At 35.5% G+C, this 21,268-nt stretch overlaps 1 protein-coding gene across 1 annotated transcript in view; it reads left to right on the forward strand.

Annotated features, from left to right (window-relative positions):
* LOC113112136 (disintegrin and metalloproteinase domain-containing protein 12-like) overlaps positions 1-21,268 on the forward strand; it is a 63,633-nt gene that overhangs the window by 916 nt on the left and 41,449 nt on the right. The window contains exons 2-6 of the mRNA XM_026277593.1: positions 410-567; positions 3,551-3,784; positions 13,644-13,761; positions 14,880-15,028; positions 15,515-15,593. Coding sequence (XP_026133378.1) covers positions 410-567; positions 3,551-3,784; positions 13,644-13,761; positions 14,880-15,028; positions 15,515-15,593 — 738 coding nt within the window. The remainder of the gene's footprint in view (positions 1-409; positions 568-3,550; positions 3,785-13,643; positions 13,762-14,879; positions 15,029-15,514; positions 15,594-21,268) is intronic.

Consider the following 21,268-nt stretch of genomic DNA (forward strand, 5'->3'; position numbering starts at 1 on the left):
CGATTTTATTCAAAGCCCCTAATTAATTGTTATGAGTACATTTAATTTCAGTGAATAACCTGACCTGGAAATGGACTAAAATTGGATCTTTTCTTCTTCAAAGAACAGAACGAAGTACATTATTCATCTGCCTAGTCAAATACAAAAGTGTAATTTTGCGAACAGTGGGGTGGCATCGCTCGTGTAGTTTCTGAGATTGTAGGGAGAATTGAATTGTAAGGTGTGTTATGGGGTTGCACTTACTAGGGCACATTGGTATGTTAAGTATGTTAGTGTACAGGTTAAGTGCAATTATTATTCTGCATACTCAAGTCACAATCTTAATTGGACCTGTGTATTTAATTTAAGCGAAACAAAAAGTGATTTTTGCAGCTTTCCCATGCTAACGTGATGGGCGTGTGAGATAAAGACACAGGAGTGGAAAAGGAGACTCAATCTCACTGCGAAGCCTCTCATGAGCGCTGGAGACGTGTATTATCAGAGACACGACCTCTCCATGTGTCAGACAGCTGAACAAGAGCAAAACAGCACCTTCTCGCATTATCATCAAGCGATAAACCCGAGCGGGTGATGAAACACAGAGGCTGATTCAGAGAAACATTAGAAGCGGAGATAAGATTCGCATGCAAACTTAAATCCTACCCAGTCTCAAGGGCAATACCACTTCTCAAATTGTGTTAAACAGTTTCCTATTAAACACGAAAAAATAGTTAAATAGTGGAGTAAATACTCTCTGTTACTTTCAATCCTCCAGCAATTGGCATTTCTTTTATACATCTCACAAAATCACGTTTCATCTGCAACAGTACTGATAAAATGCTCTATAGCAGCGCCATCCACAGAGACACACAGATTCATCTGGAAAAAGAGTTTCGGCAAAACTAGAGCTGTAATGTGATGCACAGAGAGAGAAAGAGGCACTGATTCATGATCCAAAAAATATCTGTGTCAATAACAGTCAACTGAGGAGCCTATCACAAAAGAGACCTGAGTCAACTTTTAATTTAATGCAGTGTCAACTCAAGGAGAACTGAATTCAGTTTGTAGAGTCAACTAAAAAAGTGCAAGTTTGGGTTACTTTAATCAAAAAGGTCATTGCTCATGATGTTTCGATGGGACTTCCAACCTTGATATCTGAGCTTTGAATCTTGATCATGTCGCAATTGAAACTGCAATCTGATTTTCTGACCATCTCGTAGCACATGAGTGAATAGCATTAGGCCACTCGAAGAATAATGAATTGAGAAATCTCCCTGAATTAACACGAGCAGCAGAAGCTGGAAATACGACGAGAGCAGCAACACAATGAGGTTCGGAGTCATTAAATGAGAACGAGAGATGAGGCAGAGAGTGTGTTTGAGAGTGTGACATCCATACAAAAGACAAGAAAAATGGATGCTTAAGAAAAAAGCAGACTGAGGACAAACACTCCTCCTCCTCCTCCTCGATCTGCATCTGGAGGGTTATGTGATGTTTTCTGGGTTTCCCCTCTAATTAATTGTAATGTGGAGGGAGCCGGTTCCCTGCGATAATGACCGCTGTAAGCCAGCAGTTATGAGACTCAGCACTTCTTCAGGTCTTGTTTTTCTGCACTAATGAAAGCTGAGTCAGGAGCTGCATCATTACTAACAATGGTACATGCACAAAAGACTGTATTACCATAATCACTTGCCTGTAATGAAGTAACACTTTTGCAAGTTCAAAAATTAGAAAAAAAGTAATTATTATTTAATGCATAAATATATTGTAATATCTATAAAACATGAATTCATGTAATAATAAATCATGCACATAATTATATAATCCACCACACACAATTTTTAGGCTATTGACAAAAATATGCATGTGTATATGTTGTGCATATTTTATTCTAGGCCTAGACTTATATTTGATTTAAAAGGAACAGCATGTAGTTGTTTCAAAACTGAGTTAATTGATGTGGTGTGTGTGTGTGTGTGTCTTTTAGTTGCATTTTCTTCTTTTTATTTAGTACTAAATGTGCTGCCAGAATTACAGATGTGCAGAATTGTTCTTTTGATACTAGATTTCATTTTAAAGCATTAAATTACTTGCACAGAATGACATTAAGGCATTACTCATGTAAGCTGGCTGTTTTACAGTTTTCATCAACATTTCTCCATATTTTATTTCTGTACAGTTGACTTCATGCTTTTTTCTGACCAGCTCGATGTTCTTTGTCCTTATAAGGTGGACGTATGAACCAGACGAATCAAAAGATGGATTCTGGGAGTTGAAATGGAGCCATTTGCATTGTTCTGTATAATGAGTCATCAGTGGATAGAGAGAAATATTAGCTCTGCTCAAAGCTTAGTGATCTGCTCATGTTTGGTGTGAGTGAGGGGATTCAGAAAAACACTGGCCATAAATAGCTCTTCTTGCACATGAAATTGGATTTTGCATTAGTTTAATAAAAAAAAGTCTTCATGACTTAAGCAGTGTTTGTATACTGACGTTCTCATCTAATGACGAGACTCATCTAAAGACAAGACTTTCAGTGTACAGTGGCTTAAATCTCAATCTCTTCCTCACACTATATATTAATATCTCTGATATACTTTCATAGCTTTTGTTAAAGCGGTCATCAGATGCCCATTTCCACGAGTTGATATGATTAGGGTCTTAATGGAAAAGTCTACAACATATTTTTCTCAAATTTCTCAATGGTTGTGTAAAACAACACTCTTCGACCCAAATCTTTTATCAAAAACAGCTCTGTTCTGTTCACTGCAACCAGTTTTAGTACATGTTTCTTTAAATGCTAATGAGCTCTGCTGTGTGTATATATACTGTATGTGTGTGTGTGTGTCGTGTGTGTAAAATTATAATATCTATGTAATTTTATGTCATATAATTAGTTATTTTGTATAATCAATATTATGTTTGTATATATAATTATGTATTTTTTATTTGTGTCCCATTGCTCCAAGTTAAAAAAAATAAATAAAATTAAAACATATTAGTTATGCTAAAATAAACAAGATATCACTTTATTTATTTATTTTATAACTTTTTGAAATATCATGAGGGAAAAATGAATAACTTAGTGGTGAATTATTTAGCAAAAACTTTTGCATCTTGTTTTTTCATCTCGTCTAAATCACATTGCATTGTATGTTACGAATATTGTCAACCCTTTGATGAATTGCTTTTGTTCCTCTTTTTAAGTCTCTCTGGCTGAAAGTGTGTGTAAAGCTCCGTCTGTTTCACTAAACACATATTCATCTAAATCTGTCTGCTTTTATTTGCTTGTGTCTTTATATTTATTTGTAAAGAGGTGTTTGAGTGTGACATCCTCTCTGTCTCACATCCTGTCTGCTCTCTGATACGCAGCCTGACCTCAGACAGAGAATCCTGTCGCTCTGCAGAGTCTCTTGACCTTTGACCTTTGACCTCAGTGCAGCGGGCCCGTCGGTCTGACAGCCTGTGCTGAATAAGCGGTCTGTTTTGGCCGGTCTGGAGGGGTTGCAGATGACAAAAAACTCCAAGCAAACAAAACCTCTTGCTTCCGTCCCATTTGACCGGCGTTCAGTCCTGAAGATCTGCTGAGGAAACCGAACCCTGCTTTAGTGCTTTTCCTGTTGTTTGCTGATTTCGGGGTGTTCGGTTTGAGGCGGCGGGTTGCTCTTGAGCAGCTCGGCTCTTTAAAGCACAATAAAAGAGGAGCAGAGGCTTGTGGGAGTCTTTCCCTCACGCTCATGCAGAAAGCAGATGTTGAGTCGTGCGGTGCTGAGCACGAGTCTGGGGTTTGGCTTCAGACGGATGGGTGTGAGAGTTCCCTACGGGGACGCCGATGAAAGCTGAACGAACTGACACTCGAGCTGCAGGAAACACTGCATGTGTGTATCTGGGAAAGACAGCAGGAGTGTTTGTGAGGAATCACTGACACCGGAGGAACTTAAACTGATCTGAAAACACATGTAGAGGTGGTACTGAAGGATGATTTTGCATTGAAGTAAAGCTCAAATAATCTGTGTGTCTGTGTGTGTGTGTGTGTGTGTGTGTGTGATTGTGTGTGTGTTTAAAGGAAACACTGGGAGGTATTATCATTATTTTATACATATAATTATACATTTATTAAGTAGTATATAATATAATAATAAAATAATATAAATATTGTTATTTAAATAGGTTATATTAAATATAGTAATGAAATATTTAACTATACATAAATTATAGAAAGAGAAATACATTCATTCATACGTGTGTGTGTGTGTGTATATATATATAATTTTTTTGTGATTCTTTTTATTATTTTATTTATTATTTATTTTTATTATTTTCAGTCATACAGTTATTCAGTTACTAGTATTGTTGTATTTATAATTATTTTATAATAATATACCTATAAATCTATCTATAAATTGCATGTTTTATGTAAATATAAAATATATCAACTATCAAAATATAGTGTTATATAATTAGTTTTATATTTTGTTTATGCATATAATTATATCTTATATTATTTTCACAGTCATACAATTATTTGTACTATTATATTTGTATATATTGTAGTGATATATTATATAATAAAACATAAATAGTTATGAATTAATATAATGAAACACTTTTGCATACTGAGAAATTAAGCCCTATTGGCCCAGGCTATAGAAACTAAATAATAAAAATTAAATCTATTAGTTATGATACAAATAATTGAAATAAACTATTTATTTATGTATTTTTTGTTTTGTTTGATTTTATTGTTATTGCCGTTTTAGTGTATAGTAAATGAAGAAGCAGAAGAGTAAATAAAGAGGTCACCTGGGTGTTTTATTAATTTATTTAGAAACCGTTCTTTTATGCATTCATCTGCTGCATCAGAATAATAATGAGGCTGAAGGTTTGAAGTCATAAATTCCAGTGCAGAGTTGAAGATGCCGTGATTCATACACATTTGCATTTGTAGAAAAATTGGTAATTTAGACATAACCACATACTCCTTCAGTGCAATGAAATGTGTTTTGAGGGCTAGAGTGAAGGACACTCGAATGCTTCCAGACACGATGCATTGTTCATTTGGCATCAGGTGAATTATGAGGACAAAACACTATTTTTTCCAGCCGAAGCGAAGGACTCGTCTAGACAGAGCTCTATTGGGGTTTCCAGGAATCAAGGTTCAAGCATGACACACAACCAACTGGACATCTTATGATTCAGCACATGGAGTAAACCCAACAAGTAAAACCATTCCAGATTTGACTTGCATGCTGAGAGAATGGCAGATCATTTCTGCATCAGCAGAACACAGTGTCATTAAAATAATGTTTGCAAACAAGAACTAGTTCATCCAAAAAGACAAGATTCTGCCATCATTTACTCACCCTCATGTCTTTCTCTCTACCAGTTTTGTGAAAAATCCAGTTAGTTTTTATATTTACAAGCCTATATCTTTTCTATTACATGATTCAACTGAAAGAAGAAAGTCTGAATGACATGAACAAGAATAATTGATGTCTTGATCTTCCCTTTTTGCTAAATGTTTCTTTCAACATTGAAAAAATAAAAAAATAAATAACTCAGAAATTGCTAGCAAAATATTTTTAGCTATATACTTATATATATAATTACTAATAATGATATTGACAAGTGTTTCGGTGAATTAAACATAACATTTTGATACATCTTTCTCTCCATATAATATAATTAATATAAATACATATTTTTTTATTTTATTGATTTTTATATTTATATTAATATGCTGTTCAAATGAATCAGTAAATAAACTATTCCCAGATGCTTGTGACTGGCTCACTGAGCAGGATTGTTTTCATATATCATATTCTTGCTACTTTTAGCAGATGTGAGGCCGTTTGAAAGCTAGGCCATCCAAATGCTTTGTCAGACGGGATGTAGTGAAAACGCTGAAGCCGAAGGGAGAACAACAGTGGGTCCAAAATACAAGACGGAGATGAAAGATCTTCCAGGATCTGGTGTGATGGATTGGGGACTGAGGTGCATCACAGGGGTTTAGGCCTTGGCTTGACATCCAGGCTAATTTGGTACCTTTGGCCATGACTTCACAAGCTCTCCCGCTACCAAAAATGAAAGTTGGACTCATAAAAAAGGCTTTTTGATTTCTATTTTATGTGATGCTCATTGCGCAAGCGTGAGAGAAGCAAATCCACTTCTGAAATGAGTTTGAAGTGTTAGCATCTGTGGGAAACCGTCCAGGAGCTGATGACCAGGCAAATTTAGGTGATACATTTGCGTGTGCTTACGAAAAACCTTTGATTTGTTATTTTTGATTGTTAACGAGTTACTCCGAGATCATTTACCAGAGAATTTTGTCACGAATGGCACACGCTAGCCTCATAATAAGCTCTTGATTTCTGTAAGAGTGTGTGGTGTTGCAGTGTGATTTAAGGAAACGTACACGCCCAGACTCTTAATGTTTGCATTCACGATGACAGATGTGTTAATGCGGCCAGATGTGCCCAAAGATCCCTCACTTCAGAGGAGAGTTTGTGTTTTGTATGCTCTTGTTGTGGGTTTTGTTTCATGAAGAGATGTTTTCATGCTGTTGCATGAAAAAGTACAACAACTGCGAATGGAGAAATACATCACTGATAAATATCATATTTTAAATTTCATATGCATAAGAACAAAAAAAATCTGAAATGATGTATCAATTGTTTCTCCTAGACAACAATGAGATTAAATGGTCAGACCTCAGAACGTTCCGGCAAGGTTTATACAAGTATAATTTGTTTGTTCAAAGTTATCTGGTCTTTAATAATGTTTTTAAATGTTAACACAAAACATTTATTAACACATAGTTTTATTAATACATATACGTATTAATTCATATTAATACAACCTTTTTTCAGAATTGTTTTAGTTGGAATTCCGTGTAACATTATTAAATGTAACTGCTTATTTAAGAATGTTCAAAAAAAAGTAACAATGTTTGCAAAATAAGTGGAATGCATAATTGGATTTAAAATATCTAAAAACAGGACATTTTGAAACGGAACATTTAAGAATAACGTTTTCATACCTTACCGTATTTTTGTTAGCAGAGTTGCTTCTCAGATGTTTCTCCCAAAAAAAAGAGAACAGTAAACTTGAAAAAAAAATTAATTGTGTCTATTTTCGTTTTGCTTAAGAAACTGAAAAAATCTGAGAAACAATTCAAGGATATAAATCTATTTTATCTTACCATTTAAATGCCTTGTGGGTGTTGATTTAGTCAATTAAACAAAACAAAATGTAATTGCATAAAACCCTTTAATTTGAACATGAGTGCATTTTTAGGTTTTCTGACAAAACTTTTTTTTACAGTATCAAGGTTTTTTTTTTTTTTTTTTTTACATAATTGAGATCTCTAATTAGTCGTAAACTGTGAAAATCAGTGTCCAAGCAATGCATGTGGGTGTATTTCAAATATGTTTATCAAGGATACATTCATAAATAAATATGAAGAAATTCCTTTTAAAATAATATCTGAAATGCAACCCACAAATTCCCACAACAACAAGACAAGATAGAGATAAAAAAAAATATACAGAAAATATGATATTTATAGCTGTATTATTTCCTAACTTGTGCTTGTTTAAATTAAAGCCAGAAAAACATTGACCAGTTCTTTTACTTCTGGTTGATCTGTTGTTGCTTTGAGTCATTGGGCCCTATCATACTCCCGGCACAATGCGACGCAATGCGCAGCGCAAGTGTGTTTGCTAATTTCAGTCCGGCGCCGTGCGCATTTTCCCGTCCAGCGCTACGTCATTTAATTAGCAAATGAATTTGCGCCCATTTGTGCGCCCATGTCTAAAAAAAAGGCGTGTTTAGATGCATTGCTATTTTAAGGAGCTGAAAATATACTGCGCCATAGACCAACAAAAACCTGGTCTAAAATCTGGCACAATGTTTTTTCTTTGTTATTTAAAGAGCGTGTTAGTACAGACGGGTCCACACTGCGCGTATACGCTGTGCTTATTAAACACAGGGACGCACAGCAGCACACAAATATTGCAAATATTAAACATTAAAGGATTGCAATGCATAAGATTTTTTTGTAGGCTAGTTAATTATAAAAATGTCTACATGTCATAATGGATAGTCATTGCATGTATCAAAATTAGGCTATCTATTTGCTTGCACATGAGCAGCTCCTTTTCATCTCGTAGACGCGTCTTTGCATTTGCCAAATTCCACGATGTAAATAGAAAATCCGTCACGGCACGAGCACAACTGTCTCTTAAAGGGAATGGAAGATGAGACTTTGATTGGTTTATTGCCCAAAAAACACCCATTACTCATTAAGAGAATAGGGACAACCCGTTTAGACAATGTGCCCGGGCGCGCCAACCATTTTTCCGCCCATTGAAATATCAAAAGTGGATTTGGACGCGCCCTAAGTCTGCACTACACCTGCGCTGTGTGCTTTACACTTTGCGATTAGATCGTTAAAATAGGCCCCGTAATGTTTTTCATTTCTCATTCATTCTTCCTAGATAGCTCATTCTCTGAGACCTTTGCTGAAGCAAGAATGTTTTGCACAATTGAGGGTTTTGTTGTGACCTTTTGTCCTTGTGTGTTGAAATACTGTAAGTCATGTGACATCTTGACCCCTGACCTCTTGCCCCCCTCTGGTGAGTTTCCTCTCCGTCCAGTCACAGCTGAGCAGTTTCCTGGTCCTCAGGTGTTTTCTGTGACCTAGTCTCCTGCGCCTGCCTTCGTTCCAGCTCATGTTGGAATAGTTCATCCCTGCGATGAGGCAAGCGGCCTTCGTCCGGTCCAAGGGTGTAACGCTCCTCGTTAGCTAAAGCTTAAGAGCTGGGTGCAGTCTCTGCCCTGCCATGGGATGTCATTACATCAGCCTCAGAATATTTCCATGGATTATTGCATTCTTAGTCAACAGTTCTCCCATCACACCAGCGATGTTTAGTTTATTCCTGTGAGTCATTTAGAAATTAGATACTAGGTTCTGACCCTGTTATGCTTGAGCACTCACCCTGCTGATGACAAAACTGACTTTTTACTAACTCTTTCCCCACCAGGTTTTTTTCTAGCTTTTATTCTAGCTTCATGCATTCTTGTTTTATTAACACTTAAATGTGCGCAAGTTTAATAAAAAAAAACAAAGTTTTGAACAAAAATGATCCAAACGATGAAGTGGAATGATTCCATCAACACCACCAAAGTTTCTAGGATTCGACATTTCGTTCGGTAACATTAGGCAGTTTTGATTTATATGCTGGGATATAAAGGGGAAGTTGTGGCCCTCGTGGTCACTTGTTTTTGCTTCTTCTTCACTGTGTTTTGATGCAGAGATGCAGTACTCTTTCAGAAGATCTGTAATAGCGCCTCCTACCGTGTAAGAATGCAAACACGGAAACCCACAAAATTCAGTCTATAGCGAGTTGTTTCATAAATGAGGGAAAATTCCATCAATGGTGGGGAAAAAGTTAAACTGATTTAGGAAACATCTAAAACAGGTCACATCAGTTAAAGGGATAGTTCACCCAAAAATGGAATTTCTTTCATCATTTATGCAAAAGAACACAAAAGAGGCTATTTTGACGAATGTTAATGGTAGCCATTGACTTGAATTGTATTTTTGTCTATAAGTCAATGGTGACCATAAAGCCTTACCAACATTCTTCAAAATATCTTCTTTTGTGTTCCACTGAAGGCAGAAATTCATACAGGTTTGAGGGAGGAAATATCAGAATTTAGCCAAAAGCCAAAAGTTTGCTCTGGTTTGTTGTCCATTGTTTTTGACATGTACTGAACCCAGAACATTCTTTGAAAGCTTATAAGTTCTTAAAATAGATTTTCTATAATAGCTGAAATGCGTTTGGCAATGTAATGTCTGTCGTGTCCAGAGAGAAGAATATTTTACCTTAAATAATCGGGTTTGGTATGAGTGTCGGTTTCTCTTTTATGGTCCTTTGGCTGATGATTTTCCATCAGTTCCAGAGCAGATGTTTGATTCAGGAGTCAAAATGATCTCAGTGGACTTCACACTGTGCAGTTTTAGTGGTTTTTGAGTCGTTTCTGTGTGGTTTCTAAAGTGTTCTGAATAGTTGCAGTGCACTGCTATGCAGCTGGTATGCTACTCTGAAAGATGGCCAGGGTGTTGCTAAGCAGTTGCTAAAGCGTAATGAGTAGTTTTGTTGCCAGGGTGATCTGGTTGGTTTTCCAGGGTGTTGCTATGCAGTTGCTAAAGCGTTCTGAGTAGTTTTGTTGACAGGGCGATCTGGTTGGTTGCCAGGGTGTTGCTATGCAGTTGCTAAAGCGTACTAAGTAGTTTTGTTGCTAGGGCCATCTGGTTGGTTGCCAGGGTGTTGCTATGCAGTTGCTAAAGCGTACTAAGTAGTTTTGTTGACAGGGCGATCTGGTTGGTTGCCAGGGTGTTTGCTATGCAGTTGCTAAAGCTTTCTTAGTAGTTTTGTTGCTAGGGCGATCTGGTTGGTTGCCAGGGTGTTGCTATGCAGTTGCTAAAGCTTTCTTAGTAGTTTTGTTGCTAGGGCGATCTGGTTGTTTGCCAGGGTGTTTCTATGCAGTTGCTAAAGTGTACTGAGTAGTTTTGTTGCTAGGGTGATCTGGTTGGTTGCCAGGTCGTTGCTGTGCGGTTGGTAAAGTGTTCTGAGAAGTTTGGTTGCTATGGTACACTGAGTTGTTGCTAGGTAGTTGCTAAGGTGTTTTGAGAAGTTTTTGTTGCTAGGGTAACCTGGGTAGTTGGGTAGATGTTCTGCAGTTGCTACGTTGTTGCAGAGGTGCTTTTACCTCATTGCTATGTGGTGTGTGTGCATCTTATTTTCTCCAGTCAGAAAGTCTTTGGGCTCTAGGATATTCTGATCTCTAGATGTAAATCTGTGGAATTTTTATCATCTCTTTTATCTTTCACCTGGCACAATCATATATCTAATTGCTCACTAAGGTAACAGAACACCTCTCCTCAACAAGCTGCATGATCTTGAGGTATTATCCATGGAGAACGCTAAACGGAGGTCTTTAATACAGACTCTGCATTACTAATCCATCTTCCAATTATCAGATAAGAGGACAAGCAGATGTGCAGGATGATAAAGAGGAACTAATTTCTGTGTGAGAGGAGACGCTCTGGAACGAGCCGTGACCTGATTTCTCCCAAGGAAGCATGAGAAAACTGTGCTTTGTCCTTGACAAGATGTGCACAAGTTCACTGCAGCTGAATTCACAGTTAGTCAGCCAAGGCCTGGGAAATAATTTGGACTATTACTTTGTCCAGCCTCCCTCGTTGTTTGTTCCTCTCTTTTGTCTGTCTTTCTCTCTCTAGTGAAGGGCCAGTCTGGATGTGTCTTACCTCAGCATGTTAATAAAATTAGACTCATGTGCTCTTCATTTAAAGCTGGCAGAGTTGCAGTGTTAAAGAAATCATTGATTCCTTAATGATTCACTGCCAAGTTGTTCCAAACTGAAATTCATGCTGTTTTCTTTTTGGTGCAGAACACAAAAGGAGTGTATACGTTCTTTAAGCATCTTTACACAGCTCTTTCATCCCAAAAATGACATCTTTATTTCAAAAACAAACACACTAACACCAAAAAAGTAGTCCAAGTGATTTGTGTGCAATATTGCAAGTTTTTTTTAGTAACTTAGGTTGGTTAGAGACTGATTTATGTTAATGTTTACTGCTGATAAAATTATATATCTATATCTATATCTATCTATCTATCTATCTATCTATCTATCTATCTATCTATCTATCTATCTATCTATCTATCTATCTATATATATATATATATATATATATATATATATATATATATATATATATAAATATTACAAAAACACATTTAAATCATTGTATATTTGTAATAATTAAAAAAATAATAAGTACTTATAAAATGATTTTAATTATATATATATATATATATTACACATAATTAATAAATCATATAAATCATAAAAAAGTATTATTATAGCATAATATTATATTATAATTATAATATACTTTTTTTTATTAATTACATATTTTATAATATTACCACTTGTTATTTAAATAATTTTTAATAATTAATAAAAAATTACCATAATTATAAAAAAAATGCACAAATAATTATGCACACTTTTTTGTACATGAATTCAGGCAAAACTTTCCAAGCTTTTCTGATTATTTTGAAATCAGTAAATGAAGATTTAAACTCAGTCTGCTGATTTGAGACTAGGAATATTTAGCACACATTGTATGGCCTGTTTTTAAAACGCTTTAATGGTGTTTTTTTGTCCTCTTTGGAGTTTGACAGATGACTTTTAAGTGCTGGTATATGGAAAAGAGAGAGAAAAAAAAACATGATTTAGGATTAAAATGACTTGAGGGTGGGTAAAAAAATGACAGGGTTTTCATATAAGGCTGAACTATTCCTTTAAGTTCTATTCCTGAAAGAGAACCTGTGCTGTTGTTTTTCCTCTGTCCACCCCTGCCGTGTCTCTTTCTAGTTTTCTATCTTGCGAGAACACAAAGCATAAAGTGACCAGGGAAAACAATGGCGCCCTGCTGTGTCTTTTTACCCTAGTGACTGATGATTTGATTAGTTTTTTTCTGCTAGTGGCTTTGCTGCAGTCGTCTTTCCACAGCATGAAAGGTAGAATTATTTCTCTTTTTTCTTCCATACACAAAATTGCTAATCTTTCGCTCTGTTTGGTCTCTGCTCGTGTGAATAATTGAAAAATAAATGAGAAAATGGTCACAGAAACATTGTAACACTTTGTCAGTGAGGAAATATTTATAGTTGTTTGTCATTTTAATTTCTATTTTAATCAGTTTCCTGTCTGAATGTGTGTTGTGTTGGAACGAGATCTTCTCTGATGTCAGATGATCAGCTAATGAGATGAAATTAGGATTTTGGATGGTAGTGGCAAGATGATATGGCGCAGGAGTTTAACTTCACCCAAAAATGATCATTTAATGTCCAAAAAGGTCCTAAAGTGCTTCCTATGACTATATTCCTAAAGTTAGGGTGAGTAAATAACAAAATAAATTATTTTTTGAATCCCCTGAGATTCCATTCATAAATCCAGAATGTATTTTGCTGTTTTCTTTTGCCATTTTCCCCAAAGTTTCCTCTTGATTAATGTGTTTGTTTTTGTAACCATTTAAAAGATGATTTGAATATATGCATCCGCTCAATTAATAAATCTCCCATATTTTGCAGGACACATGGTCTTCATTGGCCTCTTCAGTTTAATGGTTAAACATTATCGATTGATTCATTAGAACTGAAGTTCAGTTTAGTAGTTTCTGGAAGGTATTAGATGATCCTTTTGGTGGAAATGCACTGCAGATTTTTATAGTTATAAACAGGGTTCCCACAGTCATTCAAAATGGAAATACGGTGATTTCCAGTCCTGGGAAAGTCTTAAAAGGTCATGCAATTTTATTTTAACAAGTATTCTTGGCTAAAATCCCCTTTAACTGATTTTCATTTTATTTTTTTTATTCTTTGTGAATGCATTCTCTATTATATCCCTTTTAAAAACCCTTACAAATGACTGGAAAAGTAATTGTCCCAAAGGTACAGGAACCTTATGCAACATCCATAGCTTGTAAATATATTTGTTTTTAAGCTCAGACTCAAATTAGAGCTTGAAAAGAAGGATAAATCTTGTTCTTGGCCTTTGACAATCCACAGCCGAGGAGTATTGGCCCTTTTGCCTCCAAACACACCTGTGGGAATCGATCTGGCCAAGATTTGGACCTCCGATTGTGGTTCAGACGTCAGTTTGCTGCTCCTTCAAGAGTTTGTGCTTGTAAATCTGCTTCTGCTGCATGTGTGATTAGAAGAGCAACATCTGTCAGGAACGTCTGTGATCAAGCGGCAGATTTTAAGACTCCTTCTCATCCCTTCCAAGGTTTTAAGGCACTACTAAACCCCTGCCAAATGCTGTTTTGTACTTACATGTGCTGTTAATCCAATTTACCATGTGAAACATTGCGGGTGGTGAGACCAATTAAACAGCCGTCCATTATAAGTAAGCATTAAGCGACGAGAGGTCGGATTGCATTATGAAAAGAGTTCCTGCAGCTCCTTAAAAATCCTATTATCGCTTAAAAGAAAACAAAACAAGAAAATTTCTTAAATTATTCCATGAATTTAAGTTAATTATTGGTGTCTGATTGCAACTTGATTATGTAAACAAAAAGTTGGGGGTCAATACCATTTCTTTCTTTTTTTTAAATAAATTCTTACTTTTAATCAGCATGGATGCATAAAATTGATCAAAAGTGACTGTAAAGACATTTTTAATGTTACTAAAGATTTCTAGCATTCAGGATGGGTTTTATAATAAACATAAATCAGAAATGCATTTACTTGTTGTTAGAACAATGCATAAGGGTTTTACATTCAGTTATAGGTCAATTCTAATCTGTATAAAGTCAATTAATTCAATGTCATTTTGTAGTTGTTTGATACAGATCAGATGGTCTCCATGCACAGCTATGGGCTTTTCTTTAGATCCAAAAAGCTATTTTAACCCAAAGGCGTTTGCTCATAGTTCTTGGAAACCTTCAGATTCTGTTGTAAATTCACTGCAGGGTTTTCATTGATTTTTCCACACGAAGCCCCACTGTGGGATCATCTAATTCGATTTAAGAGAGTAGAGGTTTAGTTGAAAGAGAGTTAAGTTCGGTCAGAAGAGATGGACAAGTTTCTATGTAATGTGCAGTATGCAGTAGGAAGAATTAATCACATGCAGACCACAAACTGAACAGATTTTTAGCATAATGTCACTGATTTCAAATAAACCCGCCTCAGAAATAGGTGGTCAGAATGAAATGGCCCAGACTTTGTGCTGTCAGAAGTCTGTCTGTGTTATTCTGTGACTCAGCAGTGCTGTAATCCTCTTCATGAGTTTGTCACGTTCAGGTTCTGCTTAAGAAAGCACAGATGCATGAGGAGCGATCAGCTGCAGATGTTGGTAATGGTCTCATTATCTCAGCGGGGAGAGAGAGGAAGAGAGAGGATGAGGGCATCCTTCCACAGGCTAAGGGATCTCTGTGGCCTGTCTTTGATCTGTGATCATTTGCAGCTGATTGTGTTTGATCGGATTAGAAAGAAAGAAAGGAACACTGGAAAACTCCCTGCAGGTGTCTGAATGGGTGCATCATTCATCACACACAAACGTCACTTGTCTCTTGCTGTGACTTAATATCTGTGTGAAAGTTGGCGGGGTTTTTTTGTTTTTGTCAGCTGAAAATACGTTTTTAGTGAAAAATTTGTTTTGGTCAGATATAGTGACTTTAGACTTTTGCCATATACCGTAGTTGCTACATGATTCATGATGGAACATGATTTGACGAATCATTCAGAACTTTAAACATAGTTAAAGTTTTGTTCAAATTGCTAACACTTACTAAAAATGTATTTAATGTTGCTTACATAAAATGATTGGAGTAGGAAATTAAAGAAATGAGTGAAAGTAACTCTTTTTGTGTGTGTGTGTGTGTGTGTGTGGTGTGTGTGTGTGTGTGTGTGTGTGTGTGTGTGTGTTTGTGTTGCAGAGAGCTGTTTGCCAGCCACTACACAGAAACACACTACCTGGAGGATGGAAGTGCTGTCACCACCTCACCGAATGTTACGGTAAGATCACAACCACTGCTTCCTCCAGATTTAACCCTACGTCTACAGAACACATGGAAACCTGCACTTCCTGTAACCAACCCCTGTTATTCTGCAGAAAACTAATTGGTTCTCGGGCTCTGAGCACCTGAAACAGGTGGAAATTATAAAAAATTGGATTTGTCACAAACCCTAACAAGCTACCTCTGTAGGGAGTGTGTGTGTGTGTGTGTGTGTGTGTGTGTGTTCTTGTTCTTGTGACATATCAGGACACAACTCTGTATAATGTCATGGGTATGACACAGGTATTACAAGGAGAGGGTGACTTATGAGGACATAACCCATGTCCCCATTTTTCAAAACACTTATAAATCATACAGAATGAGTTTTTTTTGAGAAAGTAAAAATGCACAAAGTTTCCTGTGAGGGTTAGGGTTAGGTGTAGGGTTGGTGAAGGGCACTTAAGGTTTTAGTAAGTGTTTTATTTTGGTTGTTATTATTTTAAAATGTGTACTGTAATGGATTACGTTACTAGCTAAATTTTTTTGGCATATAATTTGGAATCAGTAACAGATTACAATTTTCATGTAATCTCCCCAGCTATATATATATATATATATATGTATGTATATATATATATATATATATATATATATATATATATATATAGTGTGTGTGTGTGTGTTTGAGACACATCACTTTCAGTGATTTAAAGCATATATTTTAAACTCATGATTGATGCAAAAGCCCACATTTCTGTCCTGTATCTGCTTATTTCAGGTCTTTTATTTTACCTAAACCAAACCTGCAGTTACAATCCCATCTAATCATTGATCTCCGCCCTCGGGGCGACTGCTGTCGAAAGCTTTAGACAAGAGGTGGTCAAATGAGGGCCACCAGGAGAGCAAAAAGCCACCCATGATGCACCTTTGCGTGTTTTATGTATTTAGGTTGTGTCTCAGATTACTGGTCAGAGAAACAGACACATTGAGGCCTGAAGGCTCCTCTGAGGAGCACCTCTGGTTCACTGACCCCGTCTTCCTCAATCTGCTCTCCAGCAGCCCCCGGTTTCCCTCACCAGACAACTTGAGCCGAACACTTTATGAAAAGAAAACACATGCTATCAGAAATCCAGCAAAAGAAAATAGGCAAGGCAATTATATCATTACTGTTGCTCGGGTTAGGGTTTGTAATTGAAACAAACATTGAACCTTTTGTATTGAGCTTTTACTGGTAACTTGTCCTGAATCATGTGCATAACTGTAGTTATCAAACTTATGATTATTTATTTTTATGTTTTTGCTCAGAGCACACCAGAAACAGCATAGCAACAAAGCAAACCTCTCAAAACACTTTAAGAAATAAAAAAAAATAATAAAGCAAGGCAATATTCTCATCATGCTCCAGTAAGGGTCAGTTAAGCACTAGATGTTTCACAACACCGGAGGGTGAGATTTCATAAAGCATTGTGACTTTTTCAGCTCGTTCAGCAGTTTTTCTCAGCAGTGTGAGGCAATATGCATCCTTGCTTTGTTTGGATGGGAAATGAGAGTTCAGGTCATCCAGAAACAGCAGCAGTCCTCGACCTGGATGTCATCAGAGGGAGCAGTGCTGAGTTTGGGCTTCAGAAACTGATTTGGGATGATGGAACACAGAATAAAACAGATGCTCTCTGTCAACCTGAGAGCAGAAATTGATGTTTCTCACACTCATACAAATTTTAAAACAAGTTTTATTGTGCAGGTTTTGGGAGGTTGTTCGGAGGAGTTAAATTACTTCTCTTGATAATTAAATTTTCATTATTTCGCTATTTTCATTATTATTTTTTAATTTGGAAATTGATAGGTGAAGACAAGGTATTCTGAACTGTAATGCAATATTTATTATCAATGCAATATTTTTTTTATTTGTGCATTTAAAATGTATAAAAAGTAATGTCTGTATGTATATATACAGAATGCAACAATGACAAAATGTATCACATCTATATTATTATTATTATTATTTGTATTTATGTAATTATTTATTATTTTCACATTTATCCTGACATATATTGCATTGAACTGGGAGCGGGATGCATCCAGCGCTGTATTTTCACATTGTTATATTTCATCAGTTTTACGTGTAAATAACGTAAAGCAGTCACTTGCATATATCAGCCATACTGCGCTTGACTCATTCTTACCATTGCGTGATCTATCATGCACACATGGCCCTAAAACAACGTTTCACAGCGCTGATCGAATTCTACAGTAATTGATGTATTTGCTGCATCCAAACATTTGTGCACCAGGCAACAGAACAGCATGTTTTGTGCTGTAAACGGGATGAATTGTGCCGATCTGATGAGATCCAGGGCCCAGATGGAGTTTACTCACTCAGTTGTGTTCCAGAAAGACTTGAGGAGTGTGTCAGTGTGTGTCTGTTCTCACAGACCTCCTCCGCCTTTGATTAAGTCTGTTTTATGGTTGTGTGTGTGCTGCAGTTAAGCAGAGCTCCTCTGAGGCACATTAGGACTCGCTGGTGGACTCTTGTAGCTCCATCCTGATGCTGCCCAACACCCGAGAAGACTTTGATATAGTCAGTATATTAAAGCGATTAGAACAGGAGTTTCAACTTATTTTAGATCCTGAGAGAAGTTTATTTGGACTCATGGAGTTTGTGGAGTCCAAATGCAGCTTTATTTTGCAAATAGCTTACATACGAAGCTTGCAATTTGAAATGTGTTTATTTATTTACTTATTAATTTTTAATATTGAATAACAAAGGTAGTGGACAAAACATTATTTAAATTATAAGGTTTGTTTGTTTAGAATCATATTCAAAACATTGAGGTGATGATAAAAAAAATATTAAAATAGAACTGGTTTGAATGAACACTTTTAGAAACAGGTGAATTTTTTCAAGGTTTGATCGTTTAAAAAGATGCAGGCAGTGGACGAAAATGAATCAAACAAAAATGGCATAAATTGCACCAATGTGCAGAGTTGAAGGGAGGTTTAGTATGATCTCACTCATCATGTCTCCGCTGTGGCCCACAGTATGAAGCGACCAAGTGATTTAACACTGGACCTGAGGCTGACCGCACACCATCTGTTAGCCTTTACATCACTAATAAGACATGAATTCAGAACATGCATTTGATCGTATTTATCCCTAATCATTATTCTGAACAAAATCTTTACAATAGTTGCTGATTGTTTGAATAATATTGCATAATGCATATTGTCAGTCTGCGTCTGATTGTAAGGTAATGCATTTGCATTGAAAATAGCTTTATTTATTACGTGTGCATTTATGCACTCATTTGCTAGATGCTTGTTTGTTGAGTCTGTTCAAATCCACATGCCGTATACATAGAGTTATGATTTTAATTGAGCTTGCGGGTCTGTGGCTTTGTTAATGGAAGTGGAATGTCTTTTTTTGTCCGACGGCTGACAGGAAACAATGCAGTGATGGACAGAATAGCTCAGGGCGCTGTGTGTTATGATGGATGTCCTCATGCTCCTCTGACTGAGACTCAGAGATATATGGAGGAGTGTAGTTTACAGCAGGACATGCTCTTTAAATAACCCAGATGTCACTGGTGTGCTGGGATGAATATGAAATAAAATGAGCTTTATAAAGCAGTAAAATCTGAGTGGATGAGCCGCATTTGAAATCATGATACAGTGCAGATGCTATATTAAAGGCAAGTTACATTATTGATCGGCAACCATCAAAACAGCCCACAGCTTCCCTAATGAGCTCTTTATTGGAAATATTAATCAAAACAATATTGACGAAAAAATTGAAATTTCTTGCTCGCTCTGACTGGACTTAAATTTTATAAGCCTTTGATAAATATTAAGAAAGTAATAATTAAGTAAGTAAAAAGTACAAAAAAAGAGTTTTGTAAGAAATTGTTTAACTAATGGGCCTAATAGTTATTGTTGGTTTGGGTAATATTTATTTATTTACTTACATTGAATATCATGAAGATTAATACAAAATGAATAAAAATAAAATGGCATAAATTAATGTAGCCTACTTTCTAATGTATGACAGCGTTTTAGTATCACGTAAAATAAATCTAAAACTCAAGATTAAAGTCGTAATATAAGTCAAAATGTTTCGAGAATAAAGTCGTAATAGGCATACTATAAGAATAAAGTCTAAATATTATGAGAATAAAGTCTAAATATTTTGAGAATAAAGTCTTAATACTATGAGAATAAAATCAAAATGTTTAGAGAATAATGTCATAATACTACGAGATTAAAGTCTAAATATTACAAGAATAAATGTTCACATATTTGGAATTTTCACAAAGAAAACAGTTCAATTTAAGGAATTTTTTCACATAAATACAGTGATCTAATCATTAAAGAGCTTGAAAAACACATTATTGTAAAACACATAATTTGTGTTTCGCTATAAAATTGATTTTGAAAGCTGAGACATTGAAAGTCGGTCTATCAAAAGCACAAATCTTATTGCTATTGGGTGGCCGGTGCACATCAAATAATGAATGCAATGATGTGCGCCAAGCATACTGTTACTGCAAGTATGACACGTGGTATGATTTCTGCTAATAATCCAACATGTATTTGTAGTGTATTAACAAAAGGCATTAAATAAGAGAGCTACAGCATCCCCGAAGGAAAGTCGCTTGGGTGTGTGAGCTGATGTTAAGACAAAAAAGTGTTTCCTGTTCAGTCTGTTAATAAATATCATGTTCTTGATATTAAGCTGTTTCCGTGAGTCCCTAAAACCGACTCTTCGTTATCTCGGTAAGATGAAGCGGCCGATCAGACGCAACAATATTCAAATCAATCCCGGTGGCCTGCAATTTCTCCCGGTGCTCTGAATCTGGGCCATTTACATGCACAATAAAGACCTACTCTCAAAACAATATATCTTTAAATTCTACGATTTAAATTCTCAAAACATTTCGACTTTATTCTCGTAGTATTACAGCTTTATTCTTGTAATATTTCAAGTTTATTCTCAAAGTATTTTGACTTTATTCTATTAATTTCAACTTTATTCTCGAAATATTTCGACTTTATTTTTGTAATATTTCAACTTTATTCTCGAAGTATTTTGACTTTATTCTCGAAGTATTTTGACTTTATTCTCGAAATATCAATACATCTTTAAATTCTACGATTTAAATTCTCAAAACATTTCGACTTTATTCTCGTAGTATTACAGCTTTATTCTTGTAATATTTCAAGTTTATTCTCAAAGTATTTTGACTTTATTCTATTAATTTCAACTTTATTCTCGAAATATTTCGACTTTATTTTTGTAATATTTCAACTTTATTCTCGAAGTATTTTTGACTTTATTCTCGAAGTATTTTGACTTTATTCTCGAAGTATTTTGACTTTATTCTTGTAATATTTCAACTTTATTCTCAAAGTATTTCGACTTTATTCTTGTAATATTTCAACTTTATTCTCAAAGTATTTTGACTTTATTCTCATAATTTCAACTGTATTCTCATAATTTCGACTTTATTCTTGAATTATTTCGACTTTATTCTTGTAATATTTCGACTTTATTCTTGAAGTATTTCGACTTTATTCTCTTAATTTCAACTTTATTCTCGAAGTATTTTGACTTTATTCGTGTAATATTTCAACTTTATTCTCAAAGTATTTTGACTTTATTCTCATAATTTCAACTTTATTCTCATAATTTCGACTTTA

The sequence above is a fragment of the Carassius auratus genome, chromosome 12, assembly GCF_003368295.1.
Source record: "Carassius auratus strain Wakin chromosome 12, ASM336829v1, whole genome shotgun sequence".
Lineage (NCBI taxonomy): Eukaryota > Metazoa > Chordata > Actinopteri > Cypriniformes > Cyprinidae > Carassius > Carassius auratus.